This window comes from Stegostoma tigrinum, chromosome 5, assembly GCF_030684315.1.
Source record: "Stegostoma tigrinum isolate sSteTig4 chromosome 5, sSteTig4.hap1, whole genome shotgun sequence".
Taxonomy (NCBI): domain Eukaryota; kingdom Metazoa; phylum Chordata; class Chondrichthyes; order Orectolobiformes; family Stegostomatidae; genus Stegostoma; species Stegostoma tigrinum.
This window is the reverse complement of record NC_081358.1, coordinates 11566196-11589304: the sequence shown is the minus strand read 5'-3', so window position 1 is coordinate 11589304 and position 23109 is coordinate 11566196. Positions and strand designations below refer to the sequence as shown.

The 23109-nt window shown below is 42.0% G+C and overlaps 1 protein-coding gene across 5 annotated transcripts in view; it reads right to left on the bottom strand.

Moving 5' to 3' along the window:
• The window catches only part of LOC125451525 (collagen alpha-1(XV) chain-like), a 243159-nt gene that overhangs the window by 43996 nt on the left and 176054 nt on the right, over nt 1-23109 (bottom strand). For all 5 annotated transcript variants that reach the window (XM_059645829.1, XM_048528708.2, XM_048528706.2 and 2 more), the window contains 5 exons: nt 18875-18910; nt 16806-16880; nt 16642-16707; nt 8828-8863; nt 6104-6157 (listed from right to left, as the gene is read on the bottom strand). In XM_059645829.1, coding sequence (XP_059501812.1) covers nt 6104-6157; nt 8828-8863; nt 16642-16707; nt 16806-16880; nt 18875-18910 — 267 coding nt within the window. The remainder of the gene's footprint in view (nt 1-6103; nt 6158-8827; nt 8864-16641; nt 16708-16805; nt 16881-18874; nt 18911-23109) is intronic.

Sequence of the window (23109 nt, the reverse complement as noted above, 5' to 3'; positions counted from 1 at the left end):
AGACCACTTTCAGGTCGCCCCTCAAGTTGCTGTCTTTCCAGTGAAAACAATCCAAGTTTATCCAAACTCCAGATAACTAAAAACCCTCCAGACCAGGCAGCATCTTGGTAAACCTTTTGTGCACCCTTTCTAAAACATCCATGTCCTTCTGGTGGTGTGGCCAGCACAGCTACGCATAATATTCCAAATGTGACCTCACTAAAGTTTTACACAGTTGTAACATAACTTGCCAACTTTTATATGTCAGCTCTCCTAAGGATTCTGCTATTCATTGTACAACTCACAACTGAATTTAACTTTCCAAAGTGCATCACCTCGCATTTGTCCGGATTAAAATCCATCAGCCATTTCTCTGCCGAAATCTGCAATCTATCAGTATTCCACTGTATCCTTTAACAATCTTCCTCGCTAATCACAACAATTTTATTGTTATCTGTAAACTTACTAATCAGACCACCTACATTTTCCTCCAGATCATTTATATATATTACAAACAACAGTGGTCCCAGCATTGATTCCTGTGGAACACCGCTAGTTACTGTTCTCCATTCGGAAAAGCACTCTTCCACTGCTACTGTCTGTCTTCTTTGACCAAGCCAGTTTTATGTCCATCTAGCCAGTTCACTCCGACTCCCACGAGACTCCACCTTTTGTGTTAGCCTGAAATGAGATACACTATCAAATGCCTTCCTAAAATCCATGCAGACAACATCCAATGCCCTTCCCTCATCAATCATTCTTGTCAACTCCTCAAAAAAAACTCAATCAAGCTGTTGAGAAACGACCATCCCCACACAAACCCATGATACCTGTCACTGAACAAGTCCATTCACTTCCAAATGTGAATAAGTCCTTTCTCTCAGTATCTTAGTGCCACATAATCATAGTGGGTTGTGCTTAAGGCACTTCCTAGCATTTACCCTTTCAGACCTTGACACAGCACACGTAGCTGACCATATTCTTTGAACCCCTTAATTAAAAATCTATCCAGCTCAGCTTTGAATAAATTCAATAAGGCAGTCTCCACAGCTGTTTGGGGAACAGAATTTAAAAATTCCTCTTAAAGAAAATCTTTTTCATTTCCGTCTTAAATGGAAGTCTTTTTATTTTGAACTGTAGTCCCTGTCCCCCTCCAATACCAGTTCTAGATTCTTTCATCAGCATCTATCCAAGCTAGTCCCCTAAGAATATTATATTCTTGAGTAATATCACCCTTGCCCCTCCTAAACTCCAATGAATATAGGCCAAACTTGCTTAACCTGTCCTCATAATACAATTGTTCAATCCAGGGAGTATGTTCAAATCCACAATGTATAAGATACACATGGCATACTAAGATTCACCATGTATATTCAAATCGATGTCCATTATCCTACTAACTGTATACATTCAGATTTATGGTGCGTATTAAATTCCACAGTATATGCAGATATTCATATCCATAATGTATATTCAGATTCATTGGACATGCAAAGGCGGATATTCAAAAAGAGTGTAGACTTTTTAAAAAGCTTACAATTTTGAATTTTTAAAAATTCTGTATTATTTGTACATATAAATGTAATTAACTTGAGACTTTAAGGAGCATCACATCTTGTTGGTGCTGTATGGAGCAGGAACTGACTTAGCTCTTAGTGGAGTACACTGTATACGTTCTGCAAGGCACAAGCCTTAACAATCTGCAATTCTGAGTGAATGTTTAATGAATTTACCATCATTTGGTAACTGTCCAGACACTTTGTAGAATTTTGCTCAGTGGGATTATGGATTGAAGGTGGGATGTGGACGCTGCTCAGTGTTAGTAATCAGAACATGACAATTGGTGCAATGCAGATCCTGCTTTCCATTTCTAACTCTCTCATCATTCAGATGTTAAGCAATGTTGTGCACTATGGGCAAAGATGCTGATAAATCAGCATCTTTTGGGTTTTATTGTAACTCAAATTAATCTACTGGCACTTGAACAGAGTTTGCAAGTTTAAAGATTAAAAGAACTATTTTATAAAAATGTATATTTATCCTTGCGATATGGGCATCACTAAGAAAGCCAACATTTATTGTTCTGAGTTCTGAGGAAGGGTCACTGGACACAAAACATTAACTCTGTTTTCTCCTTCAGAGATGCTGCTGAGCTTTTCCAGCAACTTTGTTGATGTTCTTGATTTACAGCATCTGCAGTTCTTTTGGTTTCTATTTATAGTTCATCCCTTGTTTCTCTTGAGAAGATGGTGGGGTGCCTCCCCAAATCATTGGAGTCTGTGGGGTGAAGGCACTCCCTGTAGAGTTTAGAAAAACAGTCTATTCATTTGTGGGATGTGGGTGTCACTGACTGGCTGCCCATCCCTAGTTGCCCTTGAGAGGGTGGAGGTGAGCTGCCTTCTTGAACCGCTGCAGTCCTCCCTGCTGTGGGTTGACCCACAATGCCGTTAGGGAGGGAATTCCAGGATTTTTACCCAGTGACAGTGAAGGAATGATGATATGATTCCAAATCAGGATGGTGAGTTGCTTGGAGAGGAACATGGAGGTGATGTTCCTATATGTCTGCTCCCCTTGTTCTTCTAGATGGAAGTGGTCGTGGGTTTGGAAGGTGCTGTCTGAGGATCTTTGGTGAATTTCTGCAGTGCATCTTGTAGATAGCACACACTGCTGCTACTGAGTGTCGATGGTGGAGGGAGTGGATGCTTGTGGATGTAACACCAATCAAGCGGGCTGCTTTGCCCTGGATGGTGTCAAGCTTCTTGAGTGTTGTTGGGGTAATATGTTAATAGTTAAGAATTAGAGATAATAATAGAGCTCAAATACCTAGCAATTTTATATTGCTTCTCTCTCTATGCTACTTACATTAGAAAGTAGGATGCTAAATGCCAGTATTAAACATTCACCCACTGACACCATAAACCAGAACTTCTAGGTTTGTACTTTTGAATGAAACAATACTGAAAATTTAAAGTCACCAAATATAAGTGCCTAGTCCCTGAATTACTTGGTGATTATTTACTAATAGTCTGGGATGCAAGGTGAGGTGGAATTTGGGGTGTGAGCTCACCCCTTTCCTTTGCCATTGAAAGTTCGATTGTACAGGGGGATGGTTACAAACTGCACCGGTGTCCCAGCACCAGCTGTGCATGTGACAGGTCCTATTGTAACACGCTGCAAAGGCAAATAAATCATACAAGATAGTTTCTGTCATTTGAGCCATGGCAGACGTCTCTGTGCAACCCTGGCTTCTTGCTTTGCCAAAGCCCTGGAGGTTGGAGGGTGTGAATTTAAAATTTAAATTGGCTGCCTTGGCCCGTGACTGACTGCAATTCTAGATACTGGGAGGGCTGTGGCTTCCCTGGGAAGTATAGCAAAAGCCAGGGGGGTCACAGCATCTCAGCTATACAGGCAATTCAATTGTTAAAGGAACAAACAAGCATTTCTGCAATCTCAGGCATGACTCCAGATTGATATGTTGCTTCCATGAGGCCAGGATCAAGGATGTTATTGAACAGCTGCAGAGGACTGGAGGGTAAAAAGTCAAAGCTATGCAAATCACATATGGAGAAAAGTCCTGCAGGCAGAGTTAGGAAGGAGATTACAAAAGTGGGTCTTCCAGTGCAGCACACATGGAATAGCAATACAGAGTGCAAATGATTGCAAAACTGGAGAAATGGCACTGGATGGGGGCACAGTGGGGTCAGTCTGGAAGAAACAGCACTTGCAAAATCCAGGTAGGTTGCCCCTAAACAGACTGAGGCCAACACTGCAGCAGGGGAATGGAAAGAGCAAGGGGACGGGATCTTGACTATCAAAAGGGTCAAAAGTAAAGCTGCAAGTGGTCGGTAAAAATTTTGTAAGTTATTGAAGGCAGGAATAGTATAGTATACAAAGTAGACAACAGAAGTCCTTTTCTGGAATTAAAAGTGCACCCTTCTATGCAAAGAGTGTAATAACTTCAGTAGATGAGCTGGAGGACAGATACTTTAATAAAATGATATAGTTATTATTGAAAGATGCTTTAAAGAAATGCAATTCAAGCTCGCTGGTGACAAAGTTTTCAGTAAAGGATAGAAGAAAGAGAAGAATAAAAGGAGACGGTGTTGTAATATTGTTAAAGGAACAGCACAGTTATGAGGAAGGATGGCAGGCTAGAACAATCATTAAATGAGGTCTTGTTGAACTGAGGAACCAAGAGAAGACATCACAGTTAACATGGTGTGAAGCTGGATGAACACAGCAGGCCAAGCAGCATAAGAGGAGCAGGAAAGTTTGACATTTCGGGTCGAGACCCTTTTTCCCCGAAACTTCAAACTTTCCTGCTCCTCTGCTGCTTGGCCTGCTGTGTTCATCCAGCTTCACACCATGTTAGCTCAGATTCTCCAGCATCGGCAGTTCCCTACTATCTCTGAAGACATCACAGTACTTGGTCAGAGATAGTAGGAACTGCAGATGCTAGAGAATCTGAGATAACAAGGTGTAGAGCTGGATGTTCATAGCAGGCCAAGCAGCATCATAGGAACAGGAAGGCTGATGTTTCGGGCCTAGACCCTTCTGCAGAATGTCAGCATTCCTGCTCCTATGGTGCTGCTTGGCCTGCTGTGTTCATCCACCTCTAGTCTTTGTTATCATAGTACTGGCACAATTGACCCTTGATTAGTGAGAGAGCAATAGAAGAACAAATACAGAGGCAAATTATACAGAAACCTCCAGAACCACTCCAGGTTGGGGATCTTTAATCTGAAAACCTTGGTACCAATTGATTTTTGGATAAAGGATATTTTTGGTTTTCAGATTCGCTAACTGTTATGGGTCTGTTCAGGCCTTTTGGGAATATAACTTTTCTTTTAGGTCCATTCAGGGCTGTTCAGGTCCAAATGGGCCTAAAAGTGACATTTTTTTTGCCCAAAGGGCCTGAACTCAGTGCGTCTACAGCTCTGTTTGGATCTGTTTTCAAAAGGTGTTTCTGGTTTTTGAACTTTGGATAAAGCACACTGACCTATATGACTTTCAATACTTTTTCCGAAGCAATACAATAGCAGTAGCAGGACGGTTCATCTACGATTATATTAACTGGAGTAAAATCATGTCAAATCTATAAAGGGAGCTTAAAATGTACTCAAGAGAAACATTCAGCTCATACATAGCTGGTCTGAGAAGAGACAGGAGCAATTGTGGATGTAGGTTTAGCGCACAGAATTCCTACAGTGTGGAAGCAGGATGTTCTCTCCATCAAGTCCACACCAAACCTTCACAAAGCACCACACTCACCGCCCTCCCCCTTACCCTACAACTTTGCATTTCCTATGGCCAATCCTTGAACTGTGGAAGGGAAGCAGAGCACCTGGAGCAAGCACATGCATTATGTGCAAACACCACAGAGAGTCACCTGAGACTGGAATTGAACCCATGTCCCTAGCACAGCGAGGCAGCAGTGCTAACCACTGAGCCACCATGCCACATGAAGCGAGCCAGGTGGAAGGGCAATCTGTAGGAGAGCACTTTGACAGTAGTGATCATATTTCCATGGAATTTAATGTGGATATGAGAAAGAACAAAGATGAATAAGGACAAATGTCACGAAACTGAGATGTGAGTTATACAACTATACGAATTATGAGGAGTAGGCCACTCAACTCACAATATGGCTCATTTACATTTGCTACAAGCTCCATATATTCACATGAGGGGACCTGTCCTCTGCATGTAGAACATATCAAGGCATTGTCCCTTTTTGGGCTTAAAACAAAGTGACAGGAACAATAGTTTCTGACATATTCTCCATGCCAATGCCTTGACCAATCAGAGCTGACACATCAGTTCTTTTCTCATGAGGTATAAATTGTTATTCCTTTAGAAAGATTCTTGAATTTGTCTTGATGAGTACTTGGTGGAAAGCTACAAAAACATGTTTCTTTTCTTGACACTATGTGCGGAGTAGTTTCAAAACACATTGCAATGGAAACAGCACAGTGACGCATCCAAACCAAGCCAATGGCTGAGAAAGATCAAGATTTTTAAATCGCCAAAATACATTCAAGATTGTCGCCCTGGATATCACAAAACTCTCAACATCTGTTATGATAAATGACTTCAAAAAAACTAAGTAGTTTGATTGACATACCTTAATTCCTGGAAAACCTGGTATTCCAAGGTCACCTTTAGGTCCTCTAGGACCCTAAAGAAGCAAGATAAAACAATAAAAAAAACCTTCTCAGACATAATAAGAACTGCTGCTGCTGGAGTCAGAGATAATACAGTGTGTAGCTGGGGGAACAGAACGGGCCAAGCAGCATCAGAGGAGCAGGAAAGCTGACGTCTCCGGTCGGGACCCTTCCTCAGAAAAGCTGAAGAAGGGTCCTGACCCGAGACGTCGGCTTTCCTGCTCCTCTGATGCTGCCTGGCCTGCTGTGTTCCTCCAGCTCCACACTGTTGCCTCTGTTAAAGAAACATGATATTTATTGTTAATCAATAAACTTTATTTTAATGCACATGTTCTTATTTCAAATCTAAGCTATCAAATCTGTACAATATAATTGTGTGCTAGCCTTGGCTTATTGGTGTCCTTGACATTTCTGATTCAGAAGTATTCCCTGTGGATTCAAATTCCTCAGAGGCTTAGCACAGAAGATGCTCTCTCAGATGTGCTGTCTTTCAGCTAAGACTTTAAACTGGAGCCCCATCTGTTTACTCAGCTGCACTTAGAAAGATCCCTTGGCATAGATGTATCCTGCTCATTCGTACACTTATTTTGGGCAAATTGGCTGTTGTGTTGCCTGCTTTACAGTAACGTCCACATTTCAAAAGCACTTCATCGGCTAGCAAAAGGTTCAGGTCATCCTGAGATTGCAAAAGTCTCCAGAATAAGTAGGAAGAATCAAGTCTGTAAGTATGGAAAGTATGAAGTGTGGGGTTTGAAGCTCTGCATAGGTTGAACTGAATGCCAAAGATTTCCCTTTGGTTCAATTTAAGTGAGTGGTCAGCAGGGCTACACTGGGATGAGCCAAGTACTTGCTTCACTCTTCCAATTATTCAGTAGAGTAAGGATTAGAAGGAGGCGGTTGAAGGCATAGTCAAACACATGGGTTACAGGGAGACTTTTGAAGGAGAGATACGTAGCCAGGAGTGAGGAAGAGTATTGCTATGCATGCCTGGAAGAAAAGGGGAATGCAGTCTAAGGATTATATCCTGGCATTGACTGTCTCATTTGTCTAGTTCATTAATTTTGCCACTTCTTCAGCCCATCTACCTTTTGCTCCTCTATTGCTGATCATTCTTTCAGCTGCTGAGGGCTCTGATGTTAAGTTTTCTCCTTGTGCCGTTGCCAACTTTCCACTTCTTTCTACTTCACTGTCATTCTCCACTGTCTACTTCACCCTCATTTGCAACTATTTTAAAACACGCTGATATGACCAAGATCTTGCCCAACCTTTCTAAACATCATTTATTTTTGGTTCAGTGTTCTATATCATTTGTGAAGCAAAACTTGTAAATGTTTCTCAACATTAAATATGTTATATGCTGCTGTTGACATCATGTTTTGTCAAAACTGTTGTGAACAGCTTATTGGGAGTACAATACAGTCCCTGAGTGAAAACCATCAAAATTACTTCCAGGATAGGTAGTCAGCTCTTGATCAAAACTAAACAACAGATCAAGTCTACAATCAGTTTTGTGAACTTCAGGAGTGCGTATGTCAGCCTTGCCTCAGAACTTGTGTTTTTCTCTCTGAGTCAAAAGGTTATGGGGTCAAATCCACCACCAGAGCCTTGGGTATATAATCCAGGGTGATATGTCAGTGCAACACTGAGAAAGTACTGCGTTGTTGGAGCTGTCTAACATTGAGGAGATGTTAAATGAAGCTTCATCTACACTCTCAGCTAGCTGTAAAAGACCCCGATGGCTCTAACTCAAGAAGCACAACGTAGTTTGCACCAATTTTGATGACCAACAGGAGGCCTGAAGTTGAATTTTAGTTGCAGAGTCCGGGGTGGAAATCTGGGTTGAAAATTCTGGAACCTTGTCCATATAAGGACTGAGGGTGGGGTGTGAAACAGAGACACTCTACAGGATTGTCTGGTTCTGAAAGGGGCAGCATGGATTGGTTTTCCGACCCCACGGACAGGAGTGTGTAGGTGGGGACTGTAAGGGTGCTTCAAGGTGTAGGTGTTCTCTGAAAGCTTGTAGATGGAATAAAATGCACTGTGGCCGTAGCTGCCAAGCCACCACTGTGGAGAGATAGCCCCTTCAAAGGATGACACATGGTCCATGGTCCATGTGGATCCTTACTGAGATGCTTGGCAGGATGCATTTTTGGCTTCTTTGCCTGCCGATGGGAGGCTGTCATCAGTTCAACTTTGGGCATCAGCTGGGGCCACATGGGGGAGTGCGAAGAATGTCCTCAATTGTCATGAATTGACCCAATTGACCATTAACTCCCACTCTCTCAGAAACTGCTTCCCTGAAAGAGGTTAGACGTGGGAACATTTTGGCAGACTGACACTGGCCAATAATTAGGTATTGCTGGTGTGCCTGCTTCCAAACCATATTGGAATAAGAACTCTGCCCCAGTCATTTACATCATTGGTGTTTGTGGGAGCTTGCTGTGCATAATTTGGCTACCGTTGCTTCATTGCAGATTGAGACAATCTAGGGTCGCGAAAGGTTCTGCACACCATACCTGCAAGTCTCCTTTCATTTCAGTCGTGAACATGCAAAGTGTTAACTGGCGTTCCAAACATCAGTGTGTTGCCAAGGTGGAAACAATGTAAAGAATGAAGGAACCAGCTTGGCCATTTACTCAGTGCTAGAGACCGTTAAGATGCAAATAAAATTAAAAGGATCTTACAGGAAATCCAGCTTGACCAGGAATACCTTCTGTTCCCTGATGCAAAAACAAGAAGAAAGAAATATAACATACAAAACAACCAAAGCTCAAACAACAACTCTGAGCATTCCATATCAAAAACAAAAGGGACTGGGCTTCCAAGTAACAGCAGTAACATGCAACACATATGCGTTTTGCTTTTTACATGCTGCAGTTAGTACCTTTCAAAGACCACTATGGATCTCTGAATTCCTATCAATCCAGGATTGATATCCTGCATTTGTGATGACTTTACTGGGTACATTACAGACCATTTGGTGATGACACTCGTGCTGGGACGAGAGCTCACCTCCAATGCTTGGTAACCTAGCGGGTAGCCCGGTGAATGAAATATTTCTCTGCCACATTTACTATCCATGTTGATGGTAATAGCCTGTCTGCCAACAACATACTTGCAGATCAAGCAACCTGAGGAAATCTCAAATGCTTTGAGTTCTAACAGCTGTACCTGGTCAAAGTCAGGGTGAGTAGGTGCATGTTATTGATCCGAGGGTCAGGAAGTGCTGACATTGTGTAATTTACTACAGCTGGTTCTTTTTAATCAAGAAACTCAGACATGTTTCAAATAATCTTCAGTGCATTATTCCTTCCTGTAGTGTTTCCCAAGGGAATTAAGACATTTCTTTACACACTATAACTTGCTGTAAATACATTGGCCACAAACCTCAGCTCTCTTCAGTGATACAGGTGTCATTTTGCTCTGGAATGGAGTGCACGCATTTCAAGTGCAGCTCACACCACGTGTCATTTTAATGAGTGTTAGCTGGAGTGTCAGGAGACTGTGCAAGAATAAATAGAGTAGGTAGATACTGGCACTGGTCACTGCATAATGCTGATATAATGCCAGTACTCACATTAGCTCTCCAGTTAATATCATTTCTTAAACACACATTGCAAAACAAACATTCATCTGCTGAGAGAGCTCCCTTGTGATATTGAAAGAATAAACATGAGTGACTTTCAAGTTTGTAGCTGAACGATTTCCACCATCTCTGTTTGCGTGTATAAAAATATTGAGCTTTTCTCATGTAATTTACACTGGGTGAAATTGACAGGGGATTGTGCTGAATGTGGTGATGGCACCAGCTTTGACTTCAAGCGTTGTGGACTGACCGCCTACTCCCAAACATGACTGCTGTACTTACCTTACCCCCAAGGCCTGCAGCCTGACAAGGACAACAAGCAGGGACAACTTAGAGAAGGACAGGCTGCTCACCGAGGCAGGGGCAAGATAGGGAGAAGGGTACGCAGCAGTAGATGCATTTCCTTAACCTCAAAGCAAGCCAGGAGCACTGTGTGAGCATTTCCATTTTCTTAAGGAGACGCTTGCTGAAATCTGCTGCAGCCTCAGTACAGGGTGAAGCCAGTGTGGAGTTCTTTGCTCAGATCATTCCAGGCTGGAGCAGGCTACATCTCAGGATCCACTGCAGTACAGGAGAGATGCCTGATGCCACTTGTGCAAGGGAGGGGCGAATACATGGCTTTCTCTCTGAACAGAGAACCGGGGTGGGGGGAGGCAGCATATGTGACTTCCACAGGCTAGCAACCTTCCTCAAATCATACAGCACCTCTGCCGCATGCATGTAGCTTTGCAGGTGCTGGCACCTTTCTGTGCACTCAGGCAGAGCCAGTAGAAATTACACAGCAACAAACTCAAACGTGGTTCATGATTTCTTTCCGTACAGCACTGGGCCTGACCCTGCAGATGAATGTTAAATCAAGCTCTGTCTTCCTTTGATGGTATCTACATTCTTCTTCTGCATCAGATGCTCTTTTCCAAGTACTTTAAGAACCTGGTAAAGGGACAATGCACTTTCCCTTCATGTTATTCAGTCTTGTTTTAAATGATGAAGAAGAACAAAGTTGCTAGAAAAGCTCAGTAGGTCAGGCAGCATCGGTGAAGGAAAAAAACTCTGAGGTGTTCTGAGGAAGTGTCACCGGACCCGAAATGTTAATTCTGTCTTTTTCTTCGTAGATGCTGCGAGACCCGCTAAGCTTTTCCACCAACTTCTGTTTTTGTTCCTGATCTACAGCATCCGCTGTTTTTTTGTTTTAATGATGCTCACCTCACACAAACCTCAGTCCCCTGCAAAGGTGAGCAGCTAGCTGTGGCCAATTAAATTGCACAATTGATCAATTATTCAGTTGGCGTATGTTGTGGGATTTTTTTGGAAGATTGCGGGCTTTGGTACTTAAGGTAATATCTGCAAGCTTTGCCCTTACAGTCAGAATTAAAGACATTAAGCTTGTGCCACATTATAGTACTTTTAGGTGAGAAAAGGCGAGGGTAACAAAGAGACTCAGCAGAACCCCATACAGACCATCATACCTCTCAGCTCCTTTATAAAGTCCTAGCTGAACTTCGACATCAACTCAACTTCCCTCGACCCCCTCAGTGCCATGAATCTATCAATTTTAATCTTGAAAACTGTCAAATGCTGAACATTCACAACCTCCTGTGGTAGAGAATTCAATGAGTCGCATTCTATCATCCTGGTGACCTCACTACACAATGATTAATTTGCTCATTGACTCATCGTAGCAATCAGTCTCTGTGAATTAGTCTCCAACAGATCCAGGCATGACAAAAGAAAACTCCCAGTGGTGGAAACGTTTGGAAACAATACAAACAATGTTAACTCTACTATGTTGTTCCTCAAAACACCCATGCATTCTACCTTAAAATGTTTATCTCTGAAAAAAAGTACAGCCACATTAAAAAAAAGTATGAAGAATGATTACTGAATGGTTGATAAAGTTCTCCCTATTTATGGTTCCGACCTTCTAAACCCCCATGTACTCCAGAACAGCTATTTCATGGTTTCAGCCTATATTATGTGCTCGGACAATTCTCCTATATCAGTCATCCATTGTTGCTGCCATTGTGTTGTCAGCCACTAATTTCAATAATGGAGTGAAAGGGAAATTGACTCATGGGTGGTCAGGTGACAGGTCAGATTTCGGACTGGGTGGGATTCAATAGCAAGCCAGAGATAAGGGGGTTGTGAACGGCTTGTTCGACTGAAGCAGGCTTGAAGCAGGAAGGTAGCCAGAAGGTGAGAAAAATTCTCTTTAATCTTACATTTTTGTTGGCGGCAGCAACGGAAGGGGAAATTGGCAAAGAAATACCACGGTGACTATATCGTAGAGAACAATTTTTCTTTGTAAAGTGTGATTAGTCACTACTTAATGAAGGGACTATATAGAGAAAAACATTATGCACAGATGGAGGATGAATTGGAAAGTATGAAATTGATATGTCTGCATTGGGAGTGCAATTCTAACAATAAACATTGCTTGTAATCCTGCTCAGGGCTCTTGTGAGCTATTCTTTGTTAAAATCTCCCAGGAATCACTCGACGCAGCTGTTCTGTGTTGTTGAAATCACAAACAGCTCTGAACGTTTCCAAGGTGCAGCATCCAAATGGATCAAATGACTCTTTTCACAGCGCCAGCAAAGTCACAAATACAGTGTGTGACTTGGAATATCCCATTGAAGATAACAGATGCTGTGAGGGGGGACAGGAGACATGGGCTGAAGATTACAATTTTGCTCTAGAAATTCGTCTTTTTGGCTCAGGATACTGGGTCGCAATCAGAAACATTCGGCATCCTTCTCTGTTGCATGGAACCACACTGCACCAACATTATCCTTTGATCCATTCACCATTACAAGCCAGGATTTGCGACAATTTATAAAAAAAAACATAGTTCAGGGAGACATAAGAAATTCGTGCCTTTCCTTTCTATCAAGGAGAAAGGTAAGGTTTCAGTACTAGATTTACTCAGATTCCAGGGTTACTGCTCAGAACATCAGCGCTGCATGTAACCATATAACTTTTTTGCACTCGCTCTGCTGGAAATGGGGGATTGCAGTATACTTCTGCAATTTTCAAAAGGTCTGAGATAAATTGAGAACAGAGAAAAACACACCTCGGCTCAGAAATTGGATGGAGATGAATTTTTCATTTCACACTCTCATGTCTCAAACTTTCTTTCTCTGTGCTCATTATCCTGCAAATTTTAACCCACTGAAGTAGGGCAGCAAAATCACCAACAGTTTATGCAGTTGTGGGAAATGAATGTGCAGAAAATATTGAGTGGAAACACAACAGACACCCTCAATGTAATCATTGGGTTGCATTATATTCTTCCAAATTTCATTGCCGCTATTTTGGAACAATAAGAAACAGCTTAGGCATCTGTTATTCAGTGAGATTATGGCTGATTTGTACCTCAACTCTCTTATCTCATATTGACTCCATATGCCCTAATGCCCTTACCCAGCAAAACTTCAGTTTTGAACATTTCAATACATTGACCCAGCATTTGCAGCCCGTTTGGTCAGTGGGATGGGATAAGGATGAGGTTCAGACATCTATTGCCCTTTGTTTTAAAATTATTTCATAGTTCACTCCCCAATATAAACCAAAGACTATACCTAGGTGTGGCCCAGGGAAAGGGACTCCCTGTCCCGGAGGCTTCACTGGTTCATTTGGTAGCATAAAGTATGGGAGTAGACCATTCAGCCCCTCATATTCTTCGATTCAACAAGAACACGGCTGATCTCTGTCCTAACTTAAATCACTTCCTTATTCCTTGTCCAAAATATCCATGGCTAACAAAAAGCCATTTACCTCAAAGTTAAATTTATTAATTAAAATAGCATTTTTTTTTATCTTTGTGAAAGAAGTCCCCACATCTGTGATCCATTGTGTGAAGAAATGTTTCCTAAAGTCGTTCCTGAATGACCTGTACATCCTCACCAGTTGAAAATGTTTCCTTCTATCCACCCTATCAATTCCTTTCAAAATCCTCAATGACATTACTCCTTGGCCATTTATATTCTAGGGAATACAAGCCTGGCTTATGTAACTTCCTTTTATAATAGAGCCCTGGTAGCTTTAAGATAAATCTGTTTAAAAAAAACTCTTTCTAAGTTCGATATCCTTCCCAAGATGCAGTTCCCAGCATTCCAAAGAAACATCATATAGCAATCTTCTTAAGGGCTATTTATGGTCAATCAGATTTACTTGTTAGTTTGGTTTACAAGAGTACTAAAAATAGACTGAGGTTTGAAACATCAAGACAAATCCCATCTTCCCCAGACTGTGATTTAGACACTACTGAAAAATGAAGTAGAAAGGAATTCTTAACCATTCCCATTTGGCCACTCTCAAGTCTGACTCTTTGGTCTCACTAACGTGGCAGATACCTGGACCCATCAAGCCCCGGGCATATCAGGCACGGGGAAAACTACGGAAAGTAGAAGATTGCCTGTTCTCTGTGGTGGGATTAGCAGCAAAGGTCACATGGGGAAAATTACCTAAGCTCTAGTGCTGGGAAGTGATCCTCCGTCCCCACCCTTGGCCTTCCTATGGTCCACTGGTGGCGTACTGCTGTAGATGAGGAAGGCTCTCCCATAACCCTGAAGTTTGCAGAGGTCTAAGTCAGCAATATCAGCAGGCAAGGTTTCAATGGCTACCAGTTTTGACAATGTAAGTCAAACACTGGCACTGGGGTTATGTAAATTATGTAAATTCTGTTACATAAAGTGTTTTCTTCACATACAAATTGTGGGCAAACAAATTATATTCTTCCCACACCCAACACAAGGGTTGGGAGCTTTGTTCCTTAACCCTTCCATTGGCAGTCTAGTGTGAAATTCCAATTCCATGGCTAGCCTAAGGAATTGTGGGATCCTGATTTTGTATCCAACATTCCACAATTTACACTCTTCAAATATATCCATCAGAGGAAATAGACTCAGATTAGTTATCTCGACATTTATTTTCAAAGCAGTCCCTTGATTAGAGTCCATTTGAAAATCAGGTCAAACTTTTTTTGGGTTAATGTAATGTACCTTTCTGGTTAGGAGCAGTGTCCAGCAGAGACAGTCAACAGAACTAGGGCCCAAAGTACAAAGAAGTCACATATTAAGTTCAATCAGTTCAATCAATGCAGTAATTGAACTCACCATGCTATCATGGGCACATCATTCTAACACAATCAATACTCATTTGCCTGCTTTACCAAAGATACAAGTCAATTATATTATTATTAATTTGGGTCAATGTGACCAACCTTAAATTGCTTGCTTCATTTACTTATAAATTGATTTTCCTTTGCGTACTTTTTTGAAACAAAGTTACCAACCAGTTTTAAAGTTTCAGTGGTAACGAACGTACTCCAAAAAGGTTAGGGGAAAGAACATGATAAATGGACTCAAAGTGGCTTCACTCTGGATCATTCAATGATGGAAATATGGAACTGTGCCAAGCATTTGCAACCGTCTGAAGAATTTGATACCTGATCTTGGTAAGTTTGATGTAACTCATGCTAGTGCTTTTCACTGGCCAGCCTGACAAGCTCTTTATTGGGAACCATAGAGGTACACATGTTATTGGAGATTTTGACACCTGCATTTTACCATGCAGAGCTAACTGCTAGCAAAAGCACTATGAAGTTATCAAAATTTTGTGCAAGTAGGGTTAGCACTCTCGGATAAAATTCCAAACCAATTCTTCTTCTCACTGGATTTTGTTGTGTACGTTTATATTTCTGTATTTAAATACAAATATGAGGGTGGCACAGTGGTTAGCACTGCTGCCTCACCGTACCAGGGACCCAGGTTTGATTTGGGCAACTGTGGAGTTTGCACATTCTCCCCATGAGTGCATGGGTTTCCTCTGGGTGCTCCGGTTTCCTCCCACAGCCCAAAGGTGTGCAGGTTAGGTGGATTGGCCATGGATCTGTAGATTAGGTGGGCTATAGGGGAATGAGTCTGGTTGGGATTCCCTGAGGTTTGGTGTGGACTCGTTGGACCCAAGCGCCTCTTTCCACACTGTAGGGATTCTATGAATATAAAACTACTTGATCTTTTTGTACCAACTTGGGTTGAAGTCACTACATGCAGTCACAATATTTTGTGTATCTCTTAGGTAACCAGCATTTCCACAATAAAGAAAAACACAATGTTCACTTTTCGGAAGCTGGCTGTTCAAATGCTCCTCTGTTCAGATCAGGGATGCTTACTTCTGAGGTACAGTGAAGAGAAAACAATGCAGGCTACATTCCTAACATGTGTAGGATAGATCCAGATCCTGTGCAGACCCAGCAATACTAAGAAGTGAGTTGGGAAGGGTCGATCTCAGTTCTCTGACCTCAAGTTACCTCCTTTCTGACCCTAAGGATGCAAACAGAAGGCAATCTGAATATTCTGAGGGTGGGGCTTGACCAAATCTGAAGGGATTTTTGATTCACCTTGGAGCTCTCTCTGGCTGCTTTTTAGAAAGGAAATTTGGATATACCAGGTCACGGTATTTCCACAATCCCACACTGTCCTCTATCCAGGGGAGGTAGCAAAGATGCTTAGAGAAAATTTGGTCTTTGTTTGTTTCGTGAAAAGATTTTAAAAAAGCCACAAAGTTCCCCTTCCCAGGAATCAAAATGTTGTCGACTTTTAATGTTTATCTGATGATATCCTCACAAAGAGTTCTAATGTGAGCTTTGCTGTTGGATAAATGCTTACACTGACTGCAGGCATGGGGTGTGAATATAAACTGATTGCAATACTCAACCATTTCTAAAACTGATGTAGTACCACGGTGTGAGAAAAAGCAAAATTCAGTGGTTAGTGATTATTGCTACTTTCTCAAATAAGGAGTTTAAAGTACAAGGTTAGAATAATTCTAATTAAAGCTAAAGTTTACAGTGTGACTCAAGTAGGCGTAAGAAGCCAAAATACATAATTAGTTTGAGGAGAAAACACTCACAGGCAATCCAGGTAGTAGTTGGATTCCATTCAAATTGAGACGTCCTTCAGTGTCATTCACCAGTAACTAGAACATTGAATGACAGTGGAATGGTTGAGTGGGAAATGCAATCATCCAAAAGCAGAAAACCAACAAAGATTTTCACTGGATATTACACTGCTCACCTCATGTAGTAACACAACAGGACCAGGAGGGCCTGGAGGGCCTGGCTTACCAACAGCATCTTCACCACGTTCACCCTGTGACATTAAAGTAAATACATTCTGCTTAGTGAAATAATGTGACACATAACATTTGAAGAGCAATTCATTTTTAAAGCCCTCAGCACTGCACGCAAATGTGATTATGTGGGTTAGAGTTGATCGGACCTCCTTTGGTGGTTTTGTTTAAAATCCCATATTTGCCTGACCTACACTTTAATACTTAGTGTATCCTCAGTATTCTCTGGTTAAAGTAACCTCTTCACTAGCTGCTGAGCCCTTACTCCCATGTATGGAAGCCTTATTGTTTCTTTCTGAAAGAAGACTGAGCAGGGTGGTGCGGTGGCTCAGTGGTTAGCCTTCCTACCTCACAGCACCAGGGACCTGGGTTTGATTCCACCCTCGGGCGACTGTGTGGAGTTTGCACGTTCTCCCTGTGTCTGTGTGGGTTTCCTCTGGGTGCTCTGGTTTCCCCCCCACACAGTCCAAAGATGTGCAGGCTAGGTGGATCGGTCATGCTAAATTGCCTGTCGTGTTCAGGGGTGTGTGGGTGATGGGAATGGGTCTGGGTGGGATGCTACAAGGGGCGGTGTGGATTTGTTGGGCCAAAGGGCCTGTTTCCACACTGTAGGGAATCTAATCTAATCGAAAGTGCCTGTAGTGTTCAGGGATGCCAAGCTGAGGTGGGTTATAGGGGAATGGGTTTGGTTGGGATGCTCCAATGGTTGGCGTGGACTTTTTGGACCAAAGGGCCTGCTTCCACACTGTAGGAATTCTATGAAGTATGTTGATTCTGGATCTGGGCCATTTTTGAACCCATAGCCCAACTAGGAGCCGACGTAAGTTGATCCTTGGATCACTGGGCGCTGTGCCACCAAGTACTTTATCTGAGTGAAGAATTAATTTGCATCTGGCTGCTCAGTTAAGTACTGGGGAGAAGCTGTACCTGGCAATGGGGCTGGGGGGGATTGGCCATTCTGACTTCTGAAGACTCTACCTGGAAGCTCCAGATCATGAGTAAGGCAAGCAGACCATGTGAGTGGACATCCAAATGAAAACACATGCCCTTGGAAAATTAGATTTTAATAAACTCAAATGAAATAGCAGAGAGCAGTTTCACTGTGTTCAAAGTAAGTTGAATATCTGAATAAGATTATTAATCTGTACTCAGAGAACTGGGTTTCAGGTTAGGAGACAATCAGAAAATGCTGGAATTACTCAGCTAGTCAAATTAATGAGAGAGTCATCGACTGTAAATGTCAAGTTCATTTCTCCCTCCACAGAGTCTGCCTGATCTGTTGAGTATTTCCAACATTTTCTGTGCCGACCTCGGATTTCCAGCGTCTTGTAGTGTTTTGCATTTGTATCTGCAACTAGGTGCTATGGCATGCCCTCTGTTGCTGGGACATCCACGGCAAACATGTACTGAAGGTCTGGCACCAATGGTTAACTGCTCACCCTCACCCATAATTTCCTATCGCCTCATGTGACCACTCTTGGCTATGTCACACAACAGGGTCAGCCTGGCCTCCATGGTCTATTTCTCTCCTCTTCCTCAAAGTGAGATTGGGTTCAAATCCAACCCCAGCTTCCCCTGCTCCATTTAAAATTTTTTAACGTCGCTGTCCATGTTCAACATTCAGTTATCAGGCTCAGTGATGTACCCTGAGCTGGGCAGATACAGATCCTGCCATGCCCATTAACAACTAATTTCTGTTTGGAATCTTTCAATAGGACTTAGCCTCCTTTTTAAAAAATAATTAAAAGGTCTGACACTTCAGACAAGGAACCACAAAACCTGTAAAGAACAGACATTCACCATTCCAAGTCTAAATTTTGCATCTATTTTAATGTTCTGAAAGGAGTCGAGCAGATGCCAATTTCTATGCCATTGTGTTAAAATATGATCACTGTTTAAAGGAGTCAGTGCTCACTGAGGAAGACCCTTTATAGCGTTGAGGTAGATGGTTGGGTACAATCCTTCCTCCTTCTTAATAATGTGTCCATAGCTGATGTAAATGACAAAGTCTTACCTTAAGTCCTTGTTCTCCTTTCTCACCTCTTGCTCCCTGTGGAAAAGAAATCATGAACAGTGATTCTTATCACCGTACCATGTTGAAAGCTGAAAGAGGGACGGGAGTGGGGCAGGGTGAATCTAGTTCCTTACTATGTACAAAAGACAAACACAGGCCAACTGGAGAAACTGTGGTCTCAAAAACCAAGGTGGATACAAGAGGGGCCCACAACTCAGGTGGTGGTGGGGGGGGGGGGGGGGGGTGGTTGCAGGAGGGTGTGAGGTTATGGGGTCAGGAGGAGTAGGTGGTCTGAAAATGATATTCTTAAATAAAATATAGTAAGGGTGTATGGCTTTGATCAATAGGGGGGCAGTGTGGGAGGTTAGTGGGGAGATGGCCCATTCCTTTCCCAATGATGATTGGGGCAGGTTATGCCTCTGCAATGATACTTCTACAGATCTGTCCCATGTTGACTAGATGGTTTCCTGGATATCCCAAAAACCCTGAAAGAGCATTGGTGATAGGGAAAATCCTGACGATTTTTCAGATGAGGGGGTCCTACATTTTCGGGACCATCAGAGATGACTTTGCCTTCACTGATGGGGGGAGCTACTTTCCTGAATGGCTTAATTCAGTCAGGTTAGTCAGAGGATCACCTGATGCCTTAGGACCAGAATCAACCACCAAATAACTCAACAACAATATAGATGGAGCCAGTTTACAAATAAACAAGTTGCGTGATATGACGGGCCTATTAATAGCTTTTGCATAGCTTAAGACTACAACATGGCCTGACGGTCTTACTGAGGCTGGAAGACAATACCTTCCTATGGTTGGCAACTTAAATATTTATTACTGGTGATGGCTGGCTGAGGAAACTTAACAAATAGTCTCACACTTTATATTCTTTGTCTCAAATCTCCTTGACTCTGCTGGACAGTCCTGGATTCAAAGGGATCAGAACACAGTCAAAACAGTGACCGGTACTCTGGCACTGAAGTATTGTGGCCCATTGTGCATTTTACCATTGCAATACTGCAGTCCATGTGCTTGGTCCAGCTGTGTTATGAAGTAGGTTAACCACAAGTCACATGAGGTCAAATCCAATCCTGATGTTGTTGATTGGGAGTCCAGATACAGTTACGTGCATTTCTAGTTAGAAAATGATAGATGAGTAAGATGCTGTTGTGCGTGTGACCCCCACACTCACAACAGGGTGAGCATATCAATTTTAACATGAATGTGTTGGTAAATTAGAGGCATTATGTGACTCCATTGTGAGTGCCTCACTTCCTCGATGAATGAATAATGGTAGCTGTTGAGAAAATATCTGTTAACACTGGTGAAATGTGTTAGCCCATTTTCTACTCGGGCTAGTTTGCAATTTCTAGAGGGGAACAATGATCTACTGCACACACATGACTTTCTATGAGTTTTTGTTGGGAGATGGTTTGGTGTTGGGATTGGGGTTTGTGTGGGACAGTGCATGGTGGTTTTTTCCAAATTCCTACTGTTGTAAAGTTCAAAATTTGTGGTAAGCATCTTCATTTCCAAGGTAACATTTGACATTAGTATAATCACAGGTACGTTGGAATTTTTAGATGACTAACCTCAAGGGTTAGTCAACCATATTGGCAGGTCTGAACCTACAGTAGTTGGGAGGAGGGGTTGAGAGACTGGGGAGTGGAGATACTGGTGATAATGTCTATCAAATTAAACTCGAGATCATTCACATGGGATAAGGAAGTGCCAGCATGTGTCCTTGGAAGGTTATCTTTTAATAGTTCAAATTACATAGTGCGAGGTATGAAAAGAACCAACAATATCTTTGTGACACTAAACACATTTTGCAAACGTAAGTTGAAAACCCAGTCTGATTTTTGAACTGTTTGCTTTAAACATCAATGTCACTGAAAAAGTTATTTCCAAACGTATTTTTTCTTGTGAGTTTATTCCACTGTTGTGCACCAATCTTTCCTTTTCATTCTCCAATCCTTGTATCTTTTGAAACAGACGTGCCAAGTGCCACAGGGTGGACCTCTTACACTTGATGAACTGACACAACACCTTGTGAAAATTATCAGGCAGATGCTATGTCAGATTTGCATCTCATCCAATTGGTTTTGTTTGCACATACATTTGCAGTTCTTTATATTGTATTTAAACTCCAGTAATGCTAGCTAGTTAAGCAGATACTTTTCTAGTATCTACTCCAGTACATCTTTTAAATATACATGAAATTTAATTTGTATTAAATGGGTAAGGTAACTAATCAGCTGTTTAGGTGCTGTATTGGTGAAGACTAGCAGTTGATTTCACATGGGCAGTCTTTTCCAAATGACTGTTGATCCTATGCAAACCAACCTAACTCATCCTAACTGAAAACTGGCAGCATCCAACACCTGATACAGAGTAGGCCATGAGGTTATTGGTTTTCGTCTGCTCTACAATGGGAAACTAGGTGGCCGCTTTGCAGATCAACTGTTTTCTGTCTGCAAACATGACCCCAACCTTGCAGTTGCCTGTCACTTCGACAGACCACCATGTTGTCTGGCCAACATTTCTGTCTCAGGCTTGCTGCAGTGCTCCAGCAAGCCTCATTGTTGAGGGTCACTGGGCTCGAAACGTTAACTCTGTTTTCACTCCATAGATGCTGCCGGACCTGCTGAGTTTCTGTAGCACTGTCAGTTACTGTTTCAGATTTCCAGTCTCTGCAGTTCTTCGTTTTACTATGGAGGTTAAGCCAAAGCTGATACTGATTAAGGTAGCAATTCAATAGCTGTTATTTTGTGATGTCATGCTGCGGCTGGAAAACCTCAGTTATTGAATGAGGACTTGTGGAATATTGACATACGCCATGTAGGGTATCTGCCCCAAATTTCCCACAGGTGAGTCTTTCTGCTGTGAGCATGAAAAGGAAATTTTCTGTTTTAATAAAGTTATGTCCAAGGGTTGAGCTGAACACTTCATAAGACTATTTTTGTCAGGGTTTGTGAGAGAGAGAAATGGTCACTCAAAAAGGACAACTAACTCAAGTCGTTCCTCAAGAACAAATGCAGTAAACTCTGGCCAAGTCAGAGACAGCCACATCCCATGAATAGATTTTTAAAAATCTCTCTTTGTGATAGATTGGAACTAACACTGTTCTATTAAACTTTAGAATTTGTTTTATTCTTTGGTCAATATTTCAAATTAAGTTTGGATTATTCCTGTACACAGAGAATTGTGGGAACTACATCTGAAGTACTGTCTAACCTCTTGACCTGTAGATTACTTCAACCACATCTCCACGGCCTATGGATGGTGCCAAAAAATCTTGGGCAAACAAAAACACAGCACAGCTAATGTTGCCCAACTGATAATATCAAAGGGCAATGCTGAAACAGTTACACAAATAATTGAAATTATGCAAAGACAGACATTGATCATACAGGTGTCCTTCACAGAATTACTGCCAACCATCATTACCCCGTTCCCACATCCTCCCCGTTATCTTTGATCCCTTTAGTACTAAGAACTACTTCTAAATATTCCTTGAAAGTCTTCAATGATTTGGCCTCAACAGTTTCCTGTGATAAATAAATCTGCCAGCTCACCACTCCCTGATCAAAGAAAGTTCTTCCCATCTCTGTCCTAAAATGCCTACCCCTTATCCTTAGACTGTGATGAGTGCACCAGTCAAGACTTTCACTGTGGCCTCAAACTCAGGCAATTTTTACAACCAATCATTCATTGGCAGGGGGTGTCATTGGCTAGGCCAGCATTTATTGCACTTTCCAAAATGCTGTTGAGAAGGTGGTGGTGAGCTACCATCTTAAACTGCTGCAGACTGTGTGGGTAGTTACACCCACAGAGCTGTTAGGAAATGAGTTCCAGGGTTTTGACACAGTGACAGTGAAGGAACAATGATAATTCTAAATTGGCATGGTGTATAATTTTGAGAGGAACTTGCAAATGTTATCGTGGGCCATCAAAATTATAGGAGTCATGGGTTTGGAAGAAATTATTGAAGGAGTCTTGGGGAGCTGCTGTAGTATAGCCGATACGTTGGCTGACTCTATGCTTTTGGTGGTGGAGGGAGTGAATGTTTAAGACAGTTTTCGAGTCAAGTGAGGCTCTTTGTCCTGGATGGTGTTGGACTTCTAGAGAGTTTTTGGGACTGTACTCATCTAAGTTGGTGGAAAATATTCCATCATATTCATGACTTGAGCCTTGTGAATAATAACCAGACTTTAGGGAGTCAGGAGATAAGT